At 42.6% G+C, this 27,655-nt stretch overlaps 3 protein-coding genes and 1 long non-coding RNA gene across 5 annotated transcripts; 1 reads left to right on the top strand and 3 right to left on the bottom strand.

Moving 5' to 3' along the window:
- Positions 1–5,829: 5,829 nt before the first annotated feature.
- LOC147964645 (protein FAR1-RELATED SEQUENCE 5-like) lies at positions 5,830–7,332 on the bottom strand. Its single transcript, XM_087530080.1, has 3 exons — positions 6,952–7,332; positions 6,549–6,825; positions 5,830–6,434 (listed from the first exon to the last, which is right to left on the bottom strand). Exons 1-3 carry the CDS (start codon positions 7,330–7,332, stop codon positions 5,830–5,832), a joined length of 1,263 nt encoding a protein of 420 aa, XP_087386206.1.
- A 184-nt stretch (positions 7,333–7,516) lies between these two features.
- Positions 7,517–8,899, bottom strand: LOC147964646 (protein FAR1-RELATED SEQUENCE 5-like). The gene is made up of 3 exons (XM_087530081.1): positions 8,445–8,899; positions 7,958–8,340; positions 7,517–7,599 (listed from the first exon to the last, which is right to left on the bottom strand). The coding sequence occupies exons 1-3, from the start codon at positions 8,897–8,899 to the stop codon at positions 7,517–7,519; spliced, it is 921 nt and encodes a 306-aa protein (XP_087386207.1).
- A 2,962-nt stretch (positions 8,900–11,861) lies between these two features.
- On the top strand, positions 11,862–15,092 carry LOC125517627 (uncharacterized). Of its 2 annotated transcripts, none has more exons than XR_007287711.2 (3): positions 11,862–13,951; positions 14,064–14,217; positions 14,759–15,092. It is a non-coding gene; the product is annotated as an uncharacterized LOC125517627 (long non-coding RNA). The 2 variants fall into 2 exon arrangements; XR_015607820.1 differs by having other exon boundaries at positions 11,862–12,708.
- Positions 15,093–17,310: 2,218 nt separating this feature from the next.
- On the bottom strand, positions 17,311–18,379 carry LOC147964647 (uncharacterized). Its single transcript, XM_087530082.1, has one exon. The coding sequence runs from the start codon at positions 18,377–18,379 to the stop codon at positions 17,357–17,359; it is 1,023 nt and encodes a 340-aa protein (XP_087386208.1). The 3' UTR covers positions 17,311–17,356.
- Between the last annotated feature and the right edge of the window lie 9,276 nt (positions 18,380–27,655).

The following is a 27,655-nucleotide window of genomic DNA, read 5'->3' on the forward strand; positions in this document are numbered from 1 at the left end:
TCCAAACTCTATGTACCTGAACTTCTTGGTTTTTTTTTGCTTCTCTAGTGCTGAACTTCTGGCCTCTTTTGCACTGTACTGCCTTTTGTGATATAGCTGAACTTCTGTGTCTGCTCAATATTTACATCATCCATGTACCCCTTGTGAACTGCCTGTGGTTTCTTACCTGAACTTCCCAACTCTATGTACCTGAACTTCTTGTTTTTTTACTTCTCTGGTGCTGAACTTCTGGCCTCTTTTGTACTGTACTGCCTGTTGTGATATAGCTGAACTTCTGTGCTAACATTAGTTATGAACTTCCTGAGTTCCTGCTGCTGAACTTGTTTTACTTTCTATTTGCTTATTTTAGATCAATGATTATGCTCCACAACAAGGAGTGTGAAGCTTCTGTTGAAGATGTTGCAATATCTTTTGGTCCTCGTGGAATGCTTCGATCTAATGTGGCTGAGTGTGCACTCTACTATCTACGTGCGAAGTACCAGGGATCGGATAAACTCATCCTGCCGTATTGGGTTTGTGTAAGTCAACCATACAGTGATTTCTTTTCTGTTTTGTTCGTTACCATTTTAGGTAAAACTTGTTTGTCTCATTTTTGTATTTTTTTCATATGTTGGTGTTGTCTGCATTATTTTAGGACAAGATTTTTAGAGGTCAATTTGATTCCCGTGTGAGAAAGTACTTCATGGCGAGTGGTCCAGATAGCATGGATGCACATGATTTGGTATGCAATATCTTGTTCTTTGCCTCTGTATTTAGTTTTGTAGTGCGATCCACTGTGTTAATATTTGTTTTATTTTTCTTTTGTACCGTTCTGATAATAATTCTCATTTTTTAATGATTCGTGTGTGTATGATGCTTCAGGTTGTTTTCCCTACTTTTGACCCGCCTGAGATTCCTGCTTCCATGGGTGGTGTTGGTCATTGGGTGTCGGTATTCCTTGACCTGAAGAATTCAAGGTTCCATCTTCTCGATTCCTACTATGGACCAAAAGATGAATGTGCGGTACGCCTGTTTCGGCGGATGACCGACAACATCAAGAGGCTTTGGAAGGATGCCAGCAACGACAGGGAGACACCCTTCAGTCCTCTTAGCATCGACCATTTCCCTCTAGATTGGATTGATGTCCCCCAGCAGCAAAACAAGTATGAGTTCGACTTTTTCTCTTTATCACATCTGTTTAACTGTAGTTGTACTTAAGCTGCGACGTGTTTAATTCGTTGGCTTTCTTTTTCTGTCCTAACACTATTTCTTTTACTTCGTTTGATGGCAGTATCGACTGCGGATTCTTCATGCTTACGAATGTTAATTCGTATCATGACGGGGTTCTTGCAAATTATCCCATGAGAATATCGGGGATATTAGGAAGACATGGTTGTACTCAATCGCTTCTTCTAACCTGTTTGAGACAGACTTCCAAGCTCTGTTTGGCTACTACACACGTAAGTATTTTTGGAACTTGTACTGCTTACCTGCACTGCATCTTTTATTCTACCTGAACTTCATATTTTTCTCTGAACTTGGACTTCTTCTTGAGGTCTGGCTGGGCTGCTGGTTTTGGAAGGAGAGGAGCATTTTCTTTGTACATGAACTTCATTTCTATCTTTTTTAATTTTGCTTGTGTGTTATGTTTCAGTAATTTCTGTCCTTCCATTGCTTAAATGGACATGAGCATTTTCTTTTCTAATTGAACTTCAGAGATGATGCCTTTCTATGGTTTTGTTAGCTGTGGTTGAATGATTTCCAGTTCATCGGTTTATCTTGAACTGTGCCTCTAGTTGTGCCTGAACTTCATTTAGTTTTTTACTGCAACTAATTTTTTTAGGTCAGCTTGAGTAGTAACCATGTCATCTTTATTAGTTGGACTGCACATTGTGATGTTCCTAAACTTCGGTTGTATTTTAGTGGTGATGTTTTCTCTTCCTTTTTTCTTTGACAGTGGATCCGTTGGAGTTGACCGATTACCACTACTCATTCCTCGGGTCACAGGAATACCAGCCTAGGGAGGAACCGATGAGTACAGCTCCGATAGAAGATGATAGACCTCGGACCCTCATTCCTTCCAAGTTGGGGAAGCAGGCTGGTGGTATTCGTGGTACTCCAAAAACCCCTTGCTACAGGAAGGCTGATGCAGTCGAAGCAGACGAAGCAGAAGTGATTTCGTCCGATGATGATTTTGAGAAGATTACTTACCCGAAGAATGTTAAATGTGCTGCTGGTACTATTGCTGGTAGAGGTGGGAAGAATGTTGTGATTACCAGGAGGAAACCGGCAGTTGAGTCTGGGAACATAACTTCCTCCAAGAGAGCATCAAGATTGCCTTTGAAGTGGCGTTCTACTGTCGCTCCCCTGAAAAAATACAGTTACCCTCATCTATCCGAGGCCCAGAAGTTGAAACAGTATGTGGTGAGTAAAGACGGTCTGGAGAAGTATTCTGAGTGAGTTTTCTTCTTCTTTAACTTTGTTGTTGCCAGAGATGCTACTCTGTGTCTGAAACTTCTGTTGTTGTAGTATGTGGGCTTCTGTTCATTTCTCCCTTGCCTTGGAGTTATAGTGTCTGAACTTCTGTTTGTTGTATTGTCTGAACTGCCGTTGTTGTAGTATCTGAACTTATGTTTTATGTCTCCTCTTGCCTTTTGAGTTATAGTGTCTGAACTTCTGTTTGTTGTTGTATCTGAACTTCTAATATATTTTTTACCATCCTTTTGTATTCTGCAGGACAAGCTACTGCATGTTTACCATCCCTGGGAATGTGATTGACCTCACAGGACGTGTCCTTTATACGCTTTTCGGTGAAGGGCAGCAGATGGAAGGAGACATAATGGACTATCTCATAAATTTGTGGAAGGATAAGCCGGAGACCTCTGAGATTTTCACTAGTGCTGACAGGGTTGTACTTAGTCCCTACTTCATACAGGTTGTAGTTCTTTGCACCCCTATCTCCTTTTTTTGCCTTAGTTTTGTTGTAGTGGCATCTGGGAGGTGTTTTAATTGTGTTTTGGTGAATGCTCAGTACTGCCTAGAGTATGATTTCTACGCCGCAACAGTTCCAAAGTTTGATGCAGGAAAATCTGCTGGTCTCTTCCCAATGTTTGTTCGCAAGGAAGAAGACCTTCTTAACACAAAGCTGGTTAGTTTTTCATAACTCTTGCTTTTTTTAATTTCATGTGCATCCTTTTGCTGAGTTTGTCAAGAAGTTTTTGTTCATGCCGATTCTTGAGTACATATGCTTTATAGTTTGTGTTCATAGGTCCTTTCATTCTTTTGCAGGTTTTCTTGATTCTATTCAAGCCAATTGGCACAACGGTGCACTACAGTGTGTACATGGTGAATAGATATCATGGGACCATTGACATCCTTGATTCACTTTCTTACGCTAATATGGAAACGTCGTGAATGAGTTTCCACGGGGACTGCCAAAATATCGTGAGTGTTTCTTAGCCTGAACCTCCTTTCACATTCTCTTGTTTGACACAAAGTTTATTATGCCTTGTGTTGACAAAATATGTTGTTGTCTCTGTTTTGGAAATACTGCTTGAACTGACTGTCATTTAGAAGTTGAACTTCTGCTTTTTTGTTCAAGTGGATCTTATGCAAGTGTCGCTTTTTTATGTACCTGAACTTAACTATTTTGGTTAACATGTTTTTGACTTCATCTAATTTTGTTATTTCTGGCAGATGAATATATTTGTTGGGTTGCTCGAGGAGGTGTTCGGCAAGGCTGCATACAAGGCGAGCAAGCAGCCTAACTGGGTGACTATTGCAAAGAGGCCGACTTTCATCAATGTTTCGAAGCAGAAGAGTAATGATTGTGGTTTCTTTGCTGTGAAGTTCTGCTCTTCGTATGATGGCGATGAGGTTGTTCAAGATTTTGGTGATGTGGAAGTATGTTCTGTCTTTGTTCTTGTCTCATCATCCTTTGATTATTCTTGTGTGTTTTTGTTGAGACGCTCCTGCTGTGGTTTTAGATATCCGTTACTAAACCATCGTTTTCACCTTTCTTTGTTTGCAGGCTACTGCAGATGACTGGAAGGCTGAGTTCATGCACACTCTGATTTTTAGCGAGAAGAATGAAGTCGTGCGTTCAGAGCTCCCTAAAGAGATCCAGTCCTTTGGCCTGTGAATTCGAAGCATTAGTTTCATTGTAGATTTGATTTCATACAGATTTTTAGGTTTGATAATGATTGGAACAATTCCGTAAAGATTTGGTTGTAAGAATGTTTTAGTGATTTGTGTATCTATAGGTGCAGCACTATTACTTATGATATTGTGGACAAATGCATTAGGTGTGAAGAATGATTTGGCTTTGTGAATTTCAATGTACTGTGTCATTTTTCAGTATCCATGTGTTGAATGTTTTTGCCCCAACAGATGTACCTGAACTTCTACCTCGGTTTTTGGTTGAACTGCTTGATTTTTTTGTGTTATTTTTTTTTGGGTCCCAACATATGATCGTAGACTTGAACTTCTGCTTTGAGATGTGGCTAGGCTGCTAGTTTCAGATGGAGAGGATATTCTGTGTTGTGTAATGTATTGGTAATGTTCAACCCAACCAATATGTATGCTTTTGCGTAGAATCTATTTTTGTTTTTTTGTGTTTTTTCAAGTGCGAACGTATTTCATATGTAAATCTGTGCAGAAATATTGTTGACATTTCTTTATCTTTGTTGCATTGTACATGAACTTCTACACGTATCCAAGCAGAACTTCACATTTGAATGCGTTGTCTTAGGCTTGCTAACCTTAGTTTATGCAGCGAAACTTTATTTTTTAAGCATATTCTTTTCCTACATCGATTTTAAATACCAAAACTTCTTCTGTAAGCTGACATGAACTTCAAAACTGCATGATTATTTTGCTGGTTGCTCTTTCATGCAATACAGCACCAGCACATCACTTCCTGCCATAACATACCAGGACTTCTGCAGTAATATTACTTGAACTTCACAGTGTATGTTTTTCAATTTATTACTGCTTGCTCTTTCATGCAATACAACACCAGCACATCACTTCCTGCCATAACATACCAGGACTTCTGCAGTAATATTACTTGAACTTCACAGTGTATGTTTTTCAATTTATTACTGCTTGCTCTTTCATGCAATACAACACCAGCACATCACTTCCTGCCATAACATACCAGGACTTCTGCAGTAATATTACTTGAACTTCACAGTGTATGTTTTTCAATTTATTACTGCTTGCTCTTTCATGCAATACGACACCAGCAATCACTTCCTGCCATAACATACCAGGACTTCTGCAGTAATATTACTTGAACTTCACAGTGTATGTTACCAGGGGATGACATAATGTTCTGCACATTGACATGAAACAAGTTTGCATTGTGTTAATTGACCTATTTTAACTGTTCATGAGCCTTGCGCTCCTCCTAGGCTTTGGTGGTAGAGGTTTTTGCTTGACATGTACCTCTTCCTCTTTATCGTCCTCTTCCTCTTCATCGTCGTCTTCCTTTTCATCGTCGCATTCCACTTCCTCTTCATCTTCCTCTTCTTCAACGGTGTCTTCATCTTCGTCTTCCTCTTCATCTTCCACCACCTTCTTGTTGTTGGCTCTAGGTCTTGCTTTCTATTTCTTCTCTGGCATTTTGCTTGTCTTTTCAGCATCTGCGTGCTTCGGGCATGTTCTTGCATTATGTGGTTCATACTCCTTGCATATGCTACAAAGTCTGCTGCTTGCTTTCTTTGGGTGTGGTCCCTTCTTTTGTTCCTGAACTTTGGGCTGCTGTTTTTGAGATTTGGTTTGCTTGATCTCCTCAGCATTGTTTCTTTCCAATAGTGTTGGACATGTCAGCTTGTTGTGTCCCGCAACCTAGTGGTATTTCCTGTGTCCAAGTGGCACTCCGTTCTCATCGTGCACGACGACTCTTCCTGCAGGTGGTGCCTTCATTTGAGCTCTCTTGTCACTTTTCTTTGCTGCAGTAATTTTCTTCCTACCCTTTGTTTCAGAATACAATGGCAATTTCATCGTCTCTTGCTGTTGCTGCTCCATTGATTGGCCATCACCCTGCTTGCATTGGTTGGCTTCAGCGGCGGGGTTGAGCATTTCAGCTGCATAATAATGAAGGTCATCTTCAATTTCAGCGTCCTCTTCAGCCATCCTTTCGTCAGCATCCGCTTGATTTGCTGAATGTATTGCATCAAGCTCTTCCACAAGCCTCTTGAGAACATAGTAGGCTCTGTCATATTGCTGGTCACATCTCATCGCTTTCTTGTTAACCATCAAATTCAGTTGCGGCAAGATGTCTTGCTTTGATAGCCTTGAGCTGCCATCCGATGCGGTTGTGTTGTAGTCCCTTGTATCAAAGGTTGGTTGTGATCTTGCAGTCTTTGTGTACCGTTTGAGGATATACTTGTTTGGAAATTTGTCAGGCTTGATGTAGTCCAGTATGTTCATGATGTGAATGCAGAACAGGCCTGCATTTTTGTGATGAATGCAGAATACATAGTTTGTGAGCCAGCAATGAGTTTCATAAATTTTGATATGATACTACTAGTCTAGCTATTTAATGATCTTGTTTTTTCGCTCACCTGTGTGTGTCCAGAGCTTGCATTCACACTCGTATATTTCCTTCTCTGGGTCAACTACAACCTGGAATTCATGCTTTGGCCAGGAAAATCTTTCTTCATCATCATTGCCAGGCTTGTTGTGGTAGTACACAAGGTACTTAGTGGGCTCTGCTGTACGCTTTGCGTGAAATAGTGTGGCCTTTCTCATCCTATTCCTCATCTCAGTGCACACGGCTCTCGTGTACTTGATAGACATGTCTTCCTCGTAGCCGTAAGTTGTTTTTGTCACAGGATTGGTCTGCACATGTCAAAAAGTGAGATATTAGTCGAAGTAGAGTCATGGGTTTCATTTTTTAAAATTCAAAGTGCACATGTTTAAGGTAAAACAGAACATGATGGGGGTGTTTTGTACTTGTCATCATACCATGCTGGTCATTGTTTGCTCGTTCTCCTTCTGCATCTGAGTTTGTATGCAAGCATTGACCCGCCTAGCAAACTTGTGTAGGTTCTGGGTCCCCTTGACAAACCCTTTCTTTAGCACATGGTTCATGCTCTTGCTTCGTTGTGTGGAAGTCATTCTAGCACAGAAAATGTTCTTGTAATATGCTGAAATCCACATCTTCATATCACTCCAGAGCTGCATCATCATCTGGTCGTTCTCCAGGTTGTACTTGTGCACGAGTTTAGCCCAGGCATCTTCAAACCCCGTTGGCATCAGCGGCCAGTTTAATATAGCTGTGAACTCCTCTTTGAATGTTTTATACTTTTTGTACAGCAACGCGAGGTATTCCCTGTACTTCTTCATGATGTGCCAACGGCATAGCTTGTGGACGGTGTTTGGAAATCATTGTGGTATAGCTTTCGCCATCGATGGGCATTGGTCTGCATGAATTAAAAAAATGAAACTTGATTCTTTTTTGTACTGATGGTGAACTTATGTTGTACAAGTACTTGAACTACACATCTTGGCAGTATGGTATCTAAGAATGTCACATGTATTTTTTCTTTACAGCAGCGTTGCTGAACTTCTTTAGTATCAGTGCTTGAACTTCACAGTTAGTAGTAGGACAAACTAGTAGTGTCGCAATCAAAAAATTTCTTAAAGCATTATTGTTGAACTTCTGTGGTGGCAGTGCTTGAACTTCACGTAAATAACTATATTTTTCTGAACATGCTACATATATTTATCTTACAGCTTTGTCCTTGAACTTCTATGATTCATGTATTTGAACTTCACATTCATAACTAATTTTTTTCCAAGCATGTGACAAATAATTTTTCTTTCTTGTACTGCTAGTTGGACTTCTGTGCTTACAGTGGCTGAACTGCATTCTTTACATTATTTTCAGACAAAACCAATGTACCCAACCAACACAGACCCATAGACTGAAAAAGATGATGAAACTTGAGGAGTTTTTTTTTGAACTCACCTGTTAGAATGCAAGTTGGGTGCTTGTTGTTCATGCACCGTAGAAATGTATCGAACAGCCACTTGAATGACTTTGCATCTTCGTCTCTTATCAGGGCAACAACAAATATCGTTGACTGCAAGTGATGGTTTGTTCCAACAAACACTCCCATGGGCATATGAAATCTGTTGGTCTTGTAAGTCATGTCGAATGTTACGCAATCACCGAAGTCTTGATAGGCTCCTCGGCAGCTTGCATTGGACCAGAAAATGTTTTTAATTGACTTGTCCTTGTCCACTTGGATGTCATAGAAAAACTCATCATTTATTGCCTTCATGTCTTTGAAGAATGAAACAAGTTTCAATACATCATCCAAATCATCTTTCCTTGCATTCATGGCTTTCCTGCAAATCACATGCAAACGTGCATTTGTTTATTTTTTGCTAGCAAAGGGCTGTGAGCTAGGATGCTATTTTACATTGCAGTATGTAGGTGTTTGAATACTTACTGGTTTAGCAGGTCTCGTCCGGTCATGCTTAGGAAGTAGCTTCCATCTTCATTTTTAGATAGCATGGACATGATTGTTGTGTGCTTGACATCATGGTACTGCAGGAGCTTTATGTACTCCAAAATAGTGGGGTCATAATTCTTGTGTGAGTGCAAAAATACCAGCATGTCATCAGTTTGCATGCGCTGGTGATTATGATTGTACTCAATGTCCACTACCACGCATGTGCCATCCTCCTGCACCTTCACCCTCATTCTTGCATTGCAGCCCGTCCTCTGCGATGTTTTGTTTCGCTTCTTGTTGGCCTCTGAAACAGAAGATGTGTGTATCCCTTGGAAGGCGCAAACAAAATACTTGTGGTTGTCATTTCCACCCGTCTTCCTGATTCCAAAACCAGCGTGTCTGGCGTATCTGTTATAAAATTCCCTTGCTTTCTCTACATCTTTGAATCGCATCTTTAGTCTTGGTATTAGATAATCCGGTAGATCTGGCGTCTGCAGAAAAAGAAAAATAATAATCCAAACAACACCTTAAAATGCAGTTTATGAACTTGTTGTCCTGGAGGGAGCAGAAAATGTGCAGATAATACAAGATGCGTATATAAATATTTTTTGTTTCACTTATGTGCGTGTATGATCGCAACTCCGCCGGTGTCGGCTGCTGTCCCTCTGGGATGGGGCATGGCGGAGTAATCATAGCAGGATGCAGCAGTGGATCATGAGGAGGAAGGAGGGCTGAAGATGGCCTCTCTCTTGTTTGCGTCCTTTTTGCTTGAGGTGGTTGTGGAGGTATTGCGATCTTGGTCTTGGTTTGCTCTTTTGTTTTGTGAAGCAATCCATCTACCTTATGCCCCATAGAATTCTGACATGTAGCGGCAGCAGCAGGATCAAACGGTGGTAGTGTGCAGATCACTCTCCTCTGTGTGTGTGTTGCTGTTGGATTTGTCCTGGGATCCGGTTTAGTTGCTTCGCTTTGGCATTGATGAGGCACACCAGGATAACCTCCAGAGTTACACGCAGGACTTGAGCTAACCCCCTCCTCCATCGGCGTGCTTGGGAGTCTGCTGGTGGATACAAAGAATCCGCGGGGGATTTCCGGCGTCACCCAATCAGGTGGAGGCGCAAACCTGTGCGGATAGGGCTATGACCCAGCATCTTGGAAGTATCCGTGTGTTTCGGGTGTCATCCATTTTTGGTCTGGAGCAGGTTGGTAATGTTGTTGGTGCGTTTGAGGTGTGACCCATTGAGGGGGTGGTGCAACGCGTACAGGCTTTGGATTGTGTACTTGCTGCTGGGAACTTCTAAGCTTCTTCATGCGTCTCTCGTCTTGCTGACATAAAAGAAAAAAATGTCTATTAGCACACAAGCTATATCTGCATATACCTTTGTAACTGAACTTAGCATTATTCACAGCCTGAACTTCTCATATAAAAGTGGTGAGAGCCATCACACTATGCACTGAGCTGAGCATCTGCCAATGCCTTTGTACCTGAACTGAGCACCCTTCATAGAATGAACTTCACATCATGTTTTTTAATTCTACAATATTTGATTACTTATATGTACCTGAACTGAGCACTCTCCACAACCTGAACTTCTTGTTTTGCAAAGGGGAAATACTGTCTACAGTTAAAAAAACCTAAACCTTCATGAGTTTTTGAATGGTTGGACTGCTAGTGCATACTAACCTGACCTTCATGTCATATCACATGCATGTTCTATTATCCTGTTATTTTTTTTTGCACAGAACCAGACACATACCAACCTGAACTCTAGCACACTTACTAGTTGAACTTCACATGGCTTTTGCACATGTGAATGTGAATGCAGGCAGATTTTATAGTGTTTGTAGCCTGGACTGAGGCTCACATACTACCTGAACTTCACATGCCTGTAAGCAGGCAGGCAGATTTTACAATGCTGTTCTGTAGCCTGGACTGAGGCTCATACACTACCAGAACTTCACATGTTTGTAAGCAGGCATGCAAATTTTAAAAAAGCTTTTGTAGCCTGGACTGATGCTCACACACCACCTGAACTTCACATAGCTGTAAGCAAATAACAAACCGAAGGAAGGAAGAAGTTCAACCATACCCTGGCTAGAAGGTCGACCAACCTTTTTCCAGCAGCTGATAGGCCACCTTGAGAACAATTCGTCGTGGAGGTATGAGAGGAATTCAATGGCAATCCATGTATTGCAGAGGGCACGAAGTTCATCTGCACGAAACAAGAAGGTCAGAGCAGGCAAGATTGAAGAAGAAGGCAAAATTGGGAGGAAGTTCATGTACTGTTGCCGCTGAATTTGAGGTCGCAGCAGATGCCGCCTCCGCGGAGGAGTTGCTCCGTTGGTCGCGCCGCTCGTCGTAGCTTGCATCGGGCCGGTCATCTGGTCTGCCAAGGCTTCGGGCGGTGGTGATGGGACAAGGATGCGGCTTCGCCGCGTCCAGGCGACGCAGGCTCCCTCGCGCCGGCGTCCGCCTTCGCTCGCTCGCCCGCGTCGGTGGCCGGCCAGGAGCTGGAGACGGAGGGGAGGCGGAGGACCCGACCGGCCAGGAGCTGGGGAAGGAGGGGAGGCGGCGGATCCGGCCGGCCAGGAGCTGTAGACGGGGCGGGGGAGGCGGCGGATCCGGTGAAGATGGGCGGCGAGGAGGGGAGGAGGTCGGGGATCGAGTGGAGGAGCGGCGAGGAGGGGGTGGGTCGGCTCGGGATCGGGGGATCAGGTGGATCCTGTCGGGGCGGCTCGGGATCGGGGGATCAGGTGGATCCTGTCGGGGCGGCTCGGGATCGGGTGGGATGCTGTCTGGTTGGGCCGACAGTTCAGGAAAGTTCGGGAGGGGTCCATCAGGCCCTATATAGGGGCTGCTGTGATCTAAATAACTATTCTAATCCTGGGATTAGAATAGTGCTGTCATATATATATATATATATAGCGCTATTCGTCACCCTGGGTGAGGAATAGTTATTCTTCAACCCCTCTCTTTTTACCATCAATGCACCACTATTTTACGTTCCGTAAGTTTTTTTTTATTTCCGACGAAAAAGGGACCGTAAGAAAATATATAATCGCCGTAAAAAATATTTTATATTATGTAAAATTATAAACGTAAAAACATAGTCTAAAATACATATAAACTGCAAATTTTCTTGTCTTATAACCTATATTTTTATTTTCTTATGTCAAATTTTACGTAATGAATCAATAGGAATGTAACTATTTGAATTTGGAACGTAATTTAATTATGAAATGATCGTAAGATTACCTCAGTGAAGAATAATTTATTCTGCACTCTGAGTGATGAATAATTTATTCTGCATCCTGGGATAGAGCTGTTCTGTTACTATTAACAAAATAATATTATGTTACTCTGTCCCTATATAGGCCCGATTGTGAGCTCACGAACCACAGAAAAACAAAACAAAAGAACCGGACAGCCCGCACCCCACCACTCTCTCCTCTGTCCCGCGTTCCTTATCCAACCGCAAACGCCACCGCCGCCAGCCCCAACTCCCCGGCGACCCGCCTCCCCCCGCCACCCACCTCCGGCGACGCGCCAAACCCAACGCCTCCCACCTCCGGCGACGAGCCACGCCCACCACGTCCCACCTCCCGCGGCGCGCCGCGCCCACCACTCCCACCTCCGGCCACGCGCCGCGCCCACCACCTCCCACCTCCGGCAACGCGCCGCGCCCACCACCTCCCAACTCCGGCGACGCGCCACGACCACCACACCATGCCTCCTCTCTCGCGCCACCCGCCGCCCCTAATATCTGTAGTCCACCATTGCTAAAAATCATCTTATGATTTTTGGACAATGTTTTGTGCGATTCATTTGTTCATCTTCAGAACTTGGAGATATTAAGTCTACTTTTTTCTATGATGAAGGTACAAATGAGCTCCATCTTCAATGGTTATCCCCCTAGTGCTTCAAAGATGCCTATTTTGTTTTCCCCATGGCGCAGCGAGGATGATAGTGTTGACACTTACAAAATTGTTTTCTGTGTTGCTATGCTGTCAGTCCAAAGTGTGGTGAAGATGCAGCCCTGGGTGTGTAGATGATGCGGTGTGTGTGTGTGCATGATGATTGGTAGCTGTTGTGTGTGTGCAGTGTACATCTGATGATAGCGAGTAGGCGGCAAGTGTACTAGTGAGCAGCTACTGAACTGATTCTAACACTGCAACATTAATCCACTCTGCCTCCTCCGATGAGTTCTTCAGTCCAAGTTCTCCCACGATTCCGTCTCTGGTTTTGTTTCCCTTAACATTGGTAAGATAAAAGATCATTCAACTTCAAATCTGTTTGGACTGATAGTTCAACTTCTTTCGTACAAAAGGTTCAAAAAGTTTTGTACCTGAAAATGCACATATTTGGAGTGCGCGAATATATTTAGACTTCTACAAACCCCAAAACTATGCAGAGTTAGGATTGTTACTACCTTGTTTCTTACTATCGATTCATTTGAGAAGGTATTAAGTTGGTACATGTAGTTGGACATCTCAATATACTGTAATGTGTTTTTTTGCATAGTACCTTGAAATTATGTTAGCAATTCTGAATTACGATTGTGCTTGAAACTGAAAATGATTCTGTAACTTCTCAAACCTCGTGGACTTGATGCTTAAAATACTTCCAGAACGAATTGATTCTTGTTCTTTCATGATCAGTTCAGCAAATAATTTTTTAGTTCATTCCAATTTCAAATTCTCATTTTAGTTTAGTCAAAGTTTCTTATTTTTGTTCAGTACAATATCCAAGTTTATTTAAGTTCAATTCTTATTTTAGTTTTAGTTCATTTCAATTCTTATTTTAGTAAATCTGTAGTCTATGGATTTTATTTGGCCTAGATTGCTAGATGTACTAACTTGTTGTGCCAAGGCAATCTAAAACATTAAGTGTTGCTACTATAATTCGTTCATTGTTTCACGCCTCCCCGCAGACGCGCGCCCCCACCTCCCCGCCGACGCCTACAAATTAGAGTTCACTAAAAAATGTGCTTGAAATTTCAATTTTTACGAACCAGATAATTTCTTATTTACAGATCTAAATCGTGCGACTTATCCAACTAGCTTATGTTGTTTCTGACATTGCTCTAAACCATTTCTCAGTAATATTTTGTACGTAGCAATGGACTTGGAAGGATTTCAGTCCATCACGCTAGTTGTCAAAAAGGTGTTGTTTGCTTTTGAATGTATATGATGACTTGATTACCTAGGAATTTAAACATGGTAACTGTTTGCAGAATAATATTTTGTATATAGGTACTGTCATTTCTACGAACAGCCAGTTCCATTATACCTGTTGTTCGCCATCGACGGTGCTGCCATTTGAGTTTATGGCTCTGTCCATGGAGGCTTCCTAGAAGTTTCTCTGTTTCCATGTATGGTGTTCCATGACAGAGGTCGTGACGCGTGAGGTTCCTTGGGTTAGGATTGGTTTACTTTGCATCTCATAGTAGGAGGACAGGCACGACGTGCATTCAGTCTCAGAACCTGAAACTAACCTGACTGAGGTGGCATTAAGTTTTCAGTGATTAATCTCCATTTATTTGCTAGTAGTTTCACCTGCTTTTTTGAATTAAAAAGAACAAAACTTAACTAGTTTGACCACTGTGTGACCGCAAGGCATAAGGAAGGAAGGGCCACCGTCCGAGGCGACGCGTACATATGTACACCCGGGATTTAGGACAAGACACAACACCCGCTGCGGCGTACGTAGTACACTGAGGACTCCCTCGTCACTGGCAAAGACAAGAAAACTAGCAGCGTCCTTAGCCAGGTCTGATACATATAGAGTCATATATTATTTGATTTGATCATAGTACATGTAGCCTCTGCCTATGTAGTATGTAACGAACGAGATGACAAGCATCAACATGTAGTATATGTGAGTGAGAGGAACACAACTACTTCAGTATGGCTAGCCTAAGTGGTGTGAACTGAAAACCAATCCTCAACACATCTGGTTCTTTCTTTTGTGAGAGATGATTTCCTCCCGATTTTTGGAACTCACAACCATAGTTATAATATAGTGTTTGGTCATCCTTAGCAGGTAGGTGTAAACCACATAGACGCTTACAACCAAAGCTAGCCGACGGCGCATAAGCTACCTGCAAAAGAGAAGCCCTTCTTACATCCACAACATCCTAATTTTTATGTAGTTCAATTTCCAATTTTAGTTCAGTTGATTCTTATTTTTAGTTTAGTTAGTTTCTTATTTTATTTTCCTTTAATTTCTAATTCTTTTTCAGTTCAGTTTCTAATTTTACTAAAGTTCAATTTCTAATTCCAAACAATTTGTACAAATTCCCATCGAGCAGGTGTTCACGGTGAGCGGCTACTGAACTTGTACGGCTGCTGCTTTTGGACTGCCCAGGAAGCACATCATTATAGAAGGCAAAATCTGTAACCTATATAATTCATGTTTGTTCTGACCTCTTGTTCCTCTAAAGCAGCCAAATACCGGTGCACCTAGTAGTTTAAAATTACACCAGATGGCCGGTGACCCTGAAACGCCCTCGATGTGGCTATATCTCCCACGTGTCGAAGCACGACTTAGAGACATAACTGCATTGAAAGCAATGTCGCAAGTAAGGTAATCTTCACACATCCCATGTAATACATAAGGGAAAGAGATACATAGTTGGCTTACAATCGCCACTTCACACAATTACATGAATAAAGCATTACATCATCCAAATACAATTAAGGCCCGACTACGGAGCCAAAATAAAAGAAGAACCCCAAATGCGACAAAGGTCCCTGATCGACCCCAACTGGGCTCCACTACTGATCAACTAGAACTAAACAACACAAAGGACAGGATCTTCATCGAGCTCCTCCTGAGCTTGGTTGCGTCATCTGCACGGTCTCATCGACACCTGCAAGCTGGTTTTGGAAGTATCTGTGAGCCACAGGGACTCAGCAATCTCGCACCCTCGCGATCAAGACTATTTAAGCTTATGGGTAAGGTAAAGGTATGAGGTGGAGCTGCAGCAAGCCACTAGCATCTATGGTGGCTAACATACGCAAATGAGAGCGAGAAGAGAAGGCAAAGCACGATCGAGAAAGTATGATCAAGAAGTGATCCTAAACAACCTACGTCAAGCATAACTCCAACACCGTGTTCACTTCCCGGACTCCGCCGAAAAGAGACCATCACGGTAACACACGCGCTTGATTCATTTTAATTAAGGTCAACTTCAGGTTTTCTACAACCGGACATTAACAAATTCCCATCTGCCCATAACCGCGGGAACGGCTTTCGAAAGTTTAAATCTCTGCAGGGGTGTCCCAACTTAGCCCATCACAAGCTCTCACGGTCAACGAAGGAATAGACCTCCTCCCGAGACATTCCGATCAGACTCGGTATCCTGGTACAACAAGACATTTCGACAGGGTAAAACTAAACCAGCAACACCGCCCGAATGTGCCGACAAATCCCGATAGGAGCTGCACATATCTCTTTCTCAGGGCACACCGGGTTGTCTAAACTTCTGGTAGGCCAGCCCAGAGTTGCCCCTGGTGGCCACCGGCGGCTGACAAGTTGGACCAACACTCAGAGGAGCACTGGCCCGGGGGGGGGGGGTAAATAATGATGACCCTTGGGCGCGTGACCCCCAAGGGAAAAGAAAAAGGCTGGGTGGCGAATGGTAAAACCAATGTTGGGCATTGCTGGAAGATTTTTACTCAAGGCGAACTGTCAAGGGGTTCCCATTATAGCCCAACCGCGTAGGGGACGCAAAATTCGGGAACATAACACCGATATGACGGAAACTAGGGCGGCAAGAGTGGAACAAAACACCAGGCATAAGGCCGTGCCTTCCACCCTTTACCAAGTATATAGATGCATTAATTAAATAAGATATATTGTGATATCCCAACAAGTAAACATGTTCCAACAAGGAACAACATCTCCATGTTCCAACAAGGAACAAACTTCAATCTTCACCTGCAACTAACAACACTATAAGAGGGGCTGAGCAAAGCGGTAACATAGCCAATCAACGGTTTGCTAGGGCAAGGTGGGTTAGAGGCTTGGTTGAACAAAGTAGGAGGCATGATAAGCAAGTGGTAGGTATCGCAACATAGGCATAGCAAAAGAGCGAGCAACTAAGCAAGCAAAGATAGAAGTGATTTCGAGGGTATGATCATCTTGCCTGAAATCCCGCAAGGAAGAAGAACGAGTCCATGAAGATGACAAACGGACGTAGACGAACGGTTCCTCACAAACGCGACGTTAATCGGAACCAACCCGAAGAAGCAAACACCGGAAAGAAGCAAACAATCATGGTAAACAACCACCACATAAGCATGACACGATGCGCAAACAAGTATGATGCATGTCCGGTTTAATGAGGCATGGCATGGCAAAGTGCACAAACAATCCTACAAATTAAGTGGAGCTCAATATGCAACGGGTTGCATATTGAAGAAAAACACCACATGACTTATTTAGTTCCCTCTCGTTTAGGTACTCAACAATATTAAATGTTGTTAAACATGGCAAGAGGGTGAAGCAAATGTAAACTACCTATCTAGTCAAGGTTAAATGCGGCCGGAAACAACGAACAACAAATCCGGAAACTCCTCATGTGCATATATTAGGTTCGGTACTGATCTGCCCTAAACATTATTTTAGAGTTGTTAAAAATGCAAGATGATTCCCCCATGATAATCTAGGCATTTTTCTACCCCATTTACATATAAAGTTTATTAAATTTGGAGCTATGGTTATTTAGTTATGAATTAAATCATTTTAGCATGGCATAGGAGCAAATTTAAAAAAACATCATTTTAGACATTTTAAACATGCATGAAAGTGACATATTATTAAACTAGACAAAATTCTGAGCAAGTTTCATATATAAATAATTTTAATCCGATGCACGGTTCATGAGTTATTAAATGCATGAACTCTAGGGACTTTTCTGCAAAACAGGTCTCCTTTGGAAAAAAAGAAAAACCTGAAAGGAAAAAAAAACAGAAGCAGCCCAAAATTGCTGGGGCCAAGGTGCAGAGGAGAGGGGGCGGCTCACCCATGGGCCGTGCTGGATCTGGAAGGGAGCAGGTCGGGCCTTAGGCGCTGCGGCTGGAGAGGTAGGCCGGGGGGAGTGGGCCTGGGCGCTGGTAGGCCGTGTTGTGATCTGGCGCTGGGCCTCGCGCGACGGAGGGGAGCCGCTGGGCCGGAGCAGAGGTGGCCCAGGCACGGGCGCTGGTGGATCGAGCTCGTTCGACGCGGTCAAGAGGCGAAGGTGAGGCAGCCCAGGTGCGTGCGGTCGGCGCAGAGGCCATGGTCGCGGGCACTCCGGTGAACTTGCCGGCAAGGAGGAGCGGAGAAGAACGTGGAGCGGCGGATCCGTGCAGGGATGGATGGATCCGGTGCAGAGGGGTCCGGATCTAGCCGGAGGAGGGGCGACGGCGACTTGGGGTGGCAGCGGCGAACTCCGGCGGTCCCCTGACGAACTGCAGATTGGGAGGCAGAGAGAGATTAGCTCGGGAGAGCGAGATGAAGGAAAAAGGAGAGGAGAAGGAGACGGCGATGGGGCACTGGCCTGGGGTTCGCCGACGAGGGCACTCCGGTGGCCGGCGATGCGAGGCCGGCGCGCTGGATCTGATGCGCCGAAGGAGTCCGACGGGGAGGCGTGGAGTGGAGGCGGGGAGCCTCGGGGGTGGGGTGCGGCTTCGGGCCCGGTTCGACCCTGAGCTGGTCGACCTGGGCCTAGGCGGGCCGCGGCGCGGGGTGTTGGGGCTGGCGACGTGGCACGTCGCGGTTGGAGGAAGCGGCGGCTCAGGTGGCGGCGCTGCCGGCTTCTGCGCGCCAAGTGGCGGCGGATCTGGTGGCCGGCGCGGAAAACGAGGCAGAGGAGGTGGGAGGCGGCTGGCTGATGATTGGGGGCGCGGTATTCGAGGAGGAGGAAGGAGAAGGCCCAAAATGGCATGGAGGGGGTCTATATAAGGTAAGGGGGGCTAGGGTTAGGGGGTTTGAGGCCATTTCGGGGCCGGACGATCTCGATCGGACGACCCGGAGCGGAGGGGGTTAGATAGGTGGGCTAGTGGGCTGTGAAGAGAGGTTGGGCTGAGATGAGAGGAGAGGAGTGCAGCCCGGCAACTGTTTCCGGAGACCGAAAACGTCCGACGTTAGACCGGCTATACTGCCGCTATAGTTATCCGTTGGGCTATCAAACGAACTCCGAACGCGATGAAACTTGACAGGCGGTCTATCTACACTATAATAAGACCACACGCCAACTTTCAACACATTCCGAGGACATTTTCCGGCCACTTATAAAATACTATTTCGGACATGCCGCGGGCGCGTGCAAGTGTGGTTGGACTCAGAATGGACAACGGAAGGAACGGGGAGACCCGGACGGATGCATGTTTTGAAAACATGATGATGCAATGCACATGATGACAAGATGAAATGCAACACGCAAGCAAATGACATGGCAATGACAACGAATAACTGGAAGACACCTGGCACATCGGTCTCGGGGCGTTACAGACCCCCTCTACTAGCTCCTCGGGGATGTCTTGGTAGTAGCTAGGATCCCCTACAACAGCCAAATCCTGGTGCACCCAGCCGCCGCTCGTGATCCCCTCTTCTTCAGCTCCAATTCGCTATGCCGCAAGTCCGCAGGAGTAGGGACGTTGTGCCCATCAACAAAAAGGAAACAAAAGGTATGTGCTTGGAAACTTAAAATTTTGTAGACATTTGGGAAACATAAGTTGTAGCTTCTTTCAAAGTTCAAAACGAAAAATATATTCAGTTCAACTTGTTCTAGCAAACCATGTGCGAGACACCATAGAATGAAAATGTTGTTGCGTTGCCAGGTCTCCAATTGGTTCAACTACAAATAGTTACATCCGTTCGACTACATATGTTACACTAGTTCAACTGTTTGCGTCACACCAATTGACCTAAGTTTTACATATGTTATCACTTCAGAAAAAAACTGTAGATTTTGATGATGCAAGCTTAGTTCTTTTTTCTATTTCCTATAAGTTCAAGTGATCTGCTGTACGTTGGCGGTTGTTTACTCATGCAGTTAAAAAAGTGGTCATTGTTGTCTTCTTTAAAGATGTTCGAGCCATTTTTGTAAAAAAATGCTGCCTATATTAAGACAAGAACTCCTCCCTCCATTGGTTGTCTCAGTTCATCTGGTTAAGCGTCTCAGTGCAACTATATTGCCTATGCCCAGAATAGTAACATGGTGAATTGGTGATGGTTGTGTTTCATACATCCAAGCTATATGATGCTTGCAATGGAGTATTGTACAAAGCTCCCATTTGCATTGAATACCGCTACCACCATGTATTTGTACTTAAAAAAACTTGTTGAAACAACTCTTTCTATCTCACTCATATTTCTAGTTTTTGCATGGGGCATCTTCTAGCATACGATTGAAACTCATTTCCCATTTAGATAACTACTTATTAAAAAGATGTATCAATCAGCATGCTAAATTTCAATTTCCCATTTTAAATAAGTTCAGATTTTGCTACATCTAAAGTGCACCTATGCTAATTCAGGTCATCGAAGTAGCGGCCGCCAGCTCTCCCGTGTGAAGCAACAACTGATGTTGTTATCTTTCTCATACATGCGCGTGTGCGGCAGCAAGCATGACTCACTCACTATATCATTTGCGCATGGGACATCTCTCGATGTGATTTGGTTGGACGGGAAGGGAGATGCAACAGGGACAGTACAGGTTGGCTAATGAAGAACCTGCTTTTGTCTTGCTCTATAATGGTCTCTGATCCAATGTATTTTAATTTCTCTATGGTGTAGCTTGCTATAAAAGATGAAATATAAGAAGTCATTGTGCAAAAACTTGTTGGATCCATGTAAGGTGAACGAGAAAGTATACTAAAAGAGTTTGATTTTTTTTGTTGAGCAAAATGTGGTTGGTGCTCGCCAACGTTGCTAAATCCCTCTAGAAACTAGTGCTTGGCTGCTCCCAGCGGTAAATGTGGTCAGGTTCAGCAGCTAGCTCTTCCTCAAGCAACCATTTGGAGAACTTTATTGTGTTCTTGTGGTGGTGATTGATTTTAGGATCAGTAAATTTGATAGCTAGCTTGCGTATGGAACCTGTCAGTTCAATATTGGCATTAGATTTAGTTCTTGTTGTACAAAAGTCTCGGTGTTCACATTTATTCGGGTAAAAGTTTATTTTAGTTCAGCTATAGAAACCGTGCAGGTTCAGTGAGGATGATACCATAAGTTCGGACAAAAAACCAAAAAAGAAATAAAACAGAAAACTTTAAATTCTACAAGTTCAAGTGCTCATCCACAAATGGTAATTCAAGATGGTAAAAGTTTAAAATGGTAAAAATTCAAGTTGCAAAACAAGAGAAATCTAAACCATTCGTTGCAAAAAAAACTTTGACTTGAAAAAAAAACACGCATTTTTTTTGGAAAAAATAACATTCAGTTCAACAATATAAAGCATTCAAGTTCGGGGGCTATGATACATTAAACCGTTGAAAACTTACGAGGAAAATATTACCCAAAAAACAGATCAAAGTCTAATTAGTGAAAACACGCTTACTACAAACCCATACAAACATCAGTACAAGTACCCTTTTTTCAGAACCATTCAAAATTACTCTACCAAAAATAGCTCAGTACAAACACACACATATAACAGTACGAGTACTTGTTTTTTAGTCGGGAAACAACAGGATCCGTCTTGCCGTATTCAAAATTACTCTTAAATGGTTGTGAATTTGAGAAAATGTTCAACATTACTAAGTTTCGCATTTTTGATAGCTTTCCAACGGTATATTATTTGCTCGATTTCGACAAACATCTAAAAAAATCATGTTCGAAATCAAATTTGACCGTATTCGAATTTGTTTTTAAACCGTAAGGAATTAGAAAAACATTTCTACATGAAAAAGTTACGCATTTTCCATAGCCTTCCAATGCCGTATCATTTGCGTCAAACCGACAAACCGTTTGCAAAAAACACGAAAATATGTTTCACCCAGAATTTCACTGTTTTTCAAAGTACTTTTAAATTGTATATAATTTGAAAAAAATAGTAGATATATGAAATATGCGGATTTTACCAGCTTTCCAATGCCATATTATTTGCTCAATTCCGACAAACCGTTTGAAAATTGAGTCCAAAATACGATTCGCGTTTTTGGTTTTGAAAAAAATGGTTTTTTCAAAACTGCTCTTAAACCGTGATGATGTTGCAAACATTTTCTATATATTTGTAATGTAGATGTCAAGAGCTTTCCAACGATATATTACATGCCCCATTCCGGCGAAAAGACAATCAGTTCGACGAGATGAAAATCATCAGTACAGCCGCCTGAAACCATGAGGTCAAGTAGGGTAACAGAATAATATTCTATTACGCGAAATAGAATAGCCCATATATATATATATATATATATATATATATATATATAGGGTCGCGCTATTCGTCACTCTGGGTGAGGAATAGTTATTCTTCACCCCCCTCTATTTTACCATCAATACACCGTAATTTTACGTTCCGTAAGTTTTGTCTTATTTCTGACGCAAAAAGAGACCATAAGAAAATATATAATCGCCGTAAAAAATATTTTATGTTATGTAAAATGACAAACGTAAAAACATAGTCTAAAATACATATAAACTGTAAATTTTCTTGTCTTATGACCTATATTTTTATTTTCTTATGTCAAATTTTACGTAGTGAATCAATAGGAATGTAACTATTTGAATTCCAAACATAATTTAATTATAAAATGATCGTAAGATTACCTCGAGTGAGGAATAATTTATTCTGCACCCTGAGTGATGAATAGTAACACTATATATATATACATAAACACTGTTCTGATCACGGGATCAGAATAATATTCTGATCACAACATGAACTTCCCGAGTAACGCGCCTGACCTTCCCCGAGTACTAGGTTGAACTTCAGCTAAAAAGTGTCCAAATGGGGCTTGCGATATACCGTTGGATAGCTATGGACATCAGTATCATGACCCAACTTAAATTTTTGGCAGAATGTAAGCGTTTTAAGAGTAGTTTTGAAAACCATTTTTTCTTCATACAAAAAAAACGTGAATCGTATTTTTGATCGCATTTTTAAACCGTTTATCGGAATGAGGCAAATAATATGGCATTGGAAAGCTGCTGCAAAACCGCTCCTTCCACATGTTGAAAGTTTTCTCTAATTCCCTACGTTAAAGAGTAATTCGTAAAATCGTAAAATTTCGCAAACCGAACACCCGAGTTCGTATTTTTGATGCCATTTCTAAACGGCTAATCCAATTGAGGCAAATAATATGGCATTGGAAAGCTTATGAAATTGCGCTACTTTTTTATGTTAAAAGTTTTTTCTGATTTTGAACTATTTAAAAGTAATTTATAAAACGGTACAAGTTCTACCGAGTTCGTATTTTCAAGCTAATTTTTTAACCATAAGTCCAACTGCCGCAAATGATATGGCGTTGGAAAGCTTGAAGAAATGCAAAACTTTTCTGTATATATTGTTTCTCCTAATTCATTATGGTTTTATGCCAGTTTTGAAAATGGTTAAAAATGTATTTTTGCCGCAATTTCTACAAACTTTATCGGAATGGGGCAAATAATATACCGCTGAAAAACTACGGAAAATGTGAAACTTTTTCATGTTGATGATTTTCTATGAATCCTGGCCATTTTCAAGTAATTTCGAAAATGGTGAGATCATTCGTTCTGCCTTTATCGCGTAACAGATTCTTCAAAAATGCACCGCGTGAAGAACCTGAACTTCTCGGCATGTCTACTTGAACTTCACTCTGTTTTTCACGTGTTTTTTTGCTCGTAGCTCTCCATCCACTGCTCGTAGCTCTCCATCCACTCACCGGAATTGAGCAAGTGATATACCAGTGGAAAGCTGCTGTAAACATGCAACTTTCCCATGTTGATCATTTTTTGATACTCGCGACGATTTTAAAAGTTTTTCATCTGATATTCATTCAGTGTAGTAGGTGAACTTCCTGCTGTTTTTACGTTGAACTTCCGTGACGTATTTTTCATTTGTAATTTTCTCATCCATTCGTCAAGTGTTACACAAATGGTATTTCTTTTGTATAAACCTCTCTCACAATATTTTTTAAAATTTCTCCGACGGAGGACTTGAACTTATATCAACAAACTTTTAGTCTTTGCTTTTTTTTAATACAAAATGCACACCGTGTAGTACGTGAACTTCTGGCAGTTATCAAGCTGAACTTCTCTCGGGTACGTGAAAATATCTGAGTTTTTTATGAATATTAATCTGAATTTATTAATCTTTTTTATGAAATTTTGAAGCGCTCTATTTTTAAAAGTTGAACTTCTTGTTATTTTATTTTTGAACTTTTTGTTTCCATTCTTTAATATCGAGGAAAATCTGAGTTTTCTATAATCATCAAACTTCTCCATCTTTTTAATTTGGACTTCCTGGTTTTATTTCTTAATCTTTTTTATGAAATTTTGAAGCGCTCTATTTTTAAAAGTTGAACTTCTTGTTATTTAATTTTTGAACTTCTTGTTTCCATTCTTTAATAATGAGGAAAATCTGAGTTTTCTATAATTATCGAACTTCTCCATCTTTTTAATTTGGACTTCTTGGTTTTATTTCTTTTAGTAATGAAAAAAATCCAACTTTTTGATAGACATCGAGCCACTCCATTTTTAAATTTGAACTTCTAGGTTTATTTTAACAGAGAAAATCCTTTTTTATAAAATTGTTTGAGATGCTTTTTTAATTTGACCTTCTTTGGGTATGTAATAAGCATTCAACTTATTCGTCTTTTTAATCTGAACCTATAGGCTTTTTTTAGAAACGGGTAAAGCTTTTTTTATAATTTTTGAAATGATCATTTTTTAATTTGAACTTCAATGTAATAGTATTACACAAAGGACAACTCAAAAAGCTCCAACTTTTCCATGGCACTAGCACATGAGCAAACATTTCGTGCATGGTATGGCATCCAAAATGAGAACTTCATCACACTGCGACACATGTATCTTGCACAAGCACCTTTTCATGCAACCAGATATACACAAATTTGCATTGAAGCTAATCGGGCGGGGCAAGAAACGAGAATGGATCGAGCTTCTTTGAATTTCTCTTCAGCTAGGCATTTGTGCGACAAGAACAGAGAGAAGCTGCCTATACGTGGCAACAACAAAAACAAACGAGAACACTCTGGCTCTGGCTGCTAATGCATGTGCTTAGAAAACACTCAGAGATGTAAATGAAGTTCATCAGCAGCTTGTATAATTTAGAGGCTAAATCACACAAACAAAAGACCGGAGTGCATTTCCGATCCCTGCTTTGAGAAGTACAAACAAAAGAGCGGCTTTTGATAAACACCGAACCACTAAATTATTTAAATGTAAACTTCTACATAAATGAAGAATGAATCTCTCTATCCATCACCACAAAGTACGCGAACAAATCTCTCTGGATTTCTAACACAAACACCCTACTCGGCACATGTTATGGGCATCCAGTGATAACTATGCATCAAATGGCACATCAAAAGGAAGAAAATACATCAGGGTCAGATGCAACAACACAAAAAATTTGAACCTCCAGGAGCATCACGGCGAACTACATGATGGAGCTGCGAATAGTGTTGGAAATTTAAATGGCGGTGAAACGGCATCTACACGCAGTGGGTCGGGGCATTGCAAAGGGCGGGTGGGGCAGGATGTAGGAGGTGTGGACTGCAGCTCGTGATGGGCTTGACCTCCCTACAACCGCGGGGTTGGACTGGGATAGCATCACCTTTTCCTCTTGCCTGAAAAAGAAATGACGTGCATGGTTGTGTGAGAGAACTAAATGAAACAACACTTAACTCTCTCAATGTATATAGAGAAATAGGTGAGCGAACTAAATGAAACAACACTTAACTTTCTCAATTATACATACAGGTCAAATTGAAAATATTAGGATTACGCCCTAAAAAAACTAGGATTACTGGAGCAAACTAAAAAACAAATGAACATTCTCAATGTATACTAAACGAAACACAGACATATTATCCATGATGAAAAAGCAGTGTGTCTTTTCAGCCAAAACAAAATGGGCATCTCTGAAGTTCGAGTACGCTAGTACATGCATTTTTATTTGCAACAAAATATTTTTACTTTGATTGAATCAGAGAAGAGAAACATTGTGCAGAGTGTGGATTCACAAAAATCAAGGCAAAATGAAGCACCATACTATTCTTTTGTGGCATAAACACAAGCAGCTTAGAGGCATACTTTTTTCTTATTTGATGACCTACAGAGCATGTAGAAAAAAAGGGACATCGAGGGGAAGTACTAATCAGTATTGAGCTTGAGCGACCATCTGAGCAACAAATCCAACAGCGGCAGACACATATATATGGCTACGCTACACCTTAAGGGAAATCACATCCCATGCTGAATAGCATCCCAACACCAGCAAGGTTCAGTCAATATAGGGCATTCTAGCATTATCTAAACTGTCACCCCTCAAATGTTCATATAGAAAATCTTCCTCTCATTCAAGTCCACCTTAGCATCATGGGATGTCTGTGTTTTAGCATAGGGCACTGTCAGTGAATTTTAAAGATAACGAAATGCATCACTGTAGCATGATAGTAGAGATGCTGAACTAAATCAATATGCGGCGTCTAACAAGAAATACTTGAAGAAAGCAGTGGCATATGCATTGCATTAGTGTGTCTAATAGGAAGTTGACCGAAGTTCAAATACTGCATTGTATTAGTGTGGCATACTGCATTGAACAAAATATATTTTAAAGATAGGTGTTCCTTGCTCCTAGTTTGACGTGATAGACTATGCACAGGCCATAAGCATCATAAAAAGGGTGGCAAAGCTTGCATTTTTCAAAGAAAAAAGGCCTGCACTTTTTCATTCTGAAGCCCGAATGCTCCATCAAAGTGACACTGACCTTTAAAATTTGATACCATCCACTCACTACTGTAATGTGCACCGCCAGGTCCATAACAAAAGAAGAGGATGAACCTGCATACCGCTCGTCAACATGCAGTTCAATGCTGCTCAAAGCCTCAAACAAATTCATCCATCACATATTTAAAACTGTCCTCAAGTTCATTTTTGAGAAACCAAAAAACCAGAGCTGACTGTAATTGGTGGCACCAACTGCAGGTCGAGACCTCCTGCAGCTGCAGGTCGAGACCACCCGAATATGCAGGTCGAGGCCGGAGGATGGGGAGGCGGTGGTTAGTCGGGAGATGAGCGGGACTGGTTGGGGAGGCGGAGGGCGCACGGTGCAGGTGGGAAAGTGGTGGTTGGCCGGAGGGCCGCTGTTTTGTTGTTAGGGCCCGGCGGCGGTGTGAATGGAGGTAGGATCACAACAACAACGTGGTTGGTTGTCGGGGGCCATCGGCGGCACGATTGGAGGTCGGGCCTCGGCGGCAGCGTGGTTGCAGGTCGGGCCTCGATGATGACGTGATTGGAGGCGGGCCTGGCGGTGACACGGTTGGTTGCAGGGCCGGCAGAAGCGCGCTTGGAGGCGGGATCCGGGGAGGGAAGCGGCGGCAGCGACGCGGCGGCCGCTTCTCAGGGCGGGGGCGCGCGCGGCGGCTGCGCGGTGGCCGTATCCCGCGGCTGGCCGACGCCAGCGATGGTGGGTGGCTGGTCAGAGAGGGAGTGGGGGCGTGGGGATGGTGGCTGGATCGGGGAGGGAGTGGGGGCGTGGGGAGGTAAGGTGGGGATTTTTTTTTCTTTTTTTGCTCGGTGGCATTTTCGGATCTCAGGAACCTCTAGTGTACCTTATATAGGGTTGGCTGTGATCCAAATAACTATTCTAATCCCAAGATTAGAATAGTGCTGTCCTATATATATATAGGAGCGTAAGGGAGAGGCCAGGGCACGCCCTAGGGCTGGCCGCCGGCCCCCCAAGGGGCCCTGCCTTGCCCTGCGCCCCCCTGCCATGTTTCCCCAAGGGGGAAGGAAAGAGGGGGAGAGGGAAGGAAATGGGAATCCTAATCCACACTTTCCTTTACCTTCTCCCCTTTCCTTATCCTCCTTAGGCCGGCCCATATGGGGGATGCACCAGCTGTTGTGGCTGGTGCGTTCCACCTCTTGGCCCATAAGGCCCATATCTTTTGCCGGGGGTGCCCGGAACCCATTCCGGTGACCCCATAAGTACCCGGTACACCCGAAACACTTCCGGTGTCTGAATACCATCGTCCTATATATCAATATTTACCCA

The sequence above is a fragment of the Triticum urartu genome, chromosome 6A, assembly GCF_056163025.1.
Source record: "Triticum urartu cultivar PI428250 chromosome 6A, HENAU_Tu73, whole genome shotgun sequence".
Taxonomy (NCBI): domain Eukaryota; kingdom Viridiplantae; phylum Streptophyta; class Magnoliopsida; order Poales; family Poaceae; genus Triticum; species Triticum urartu.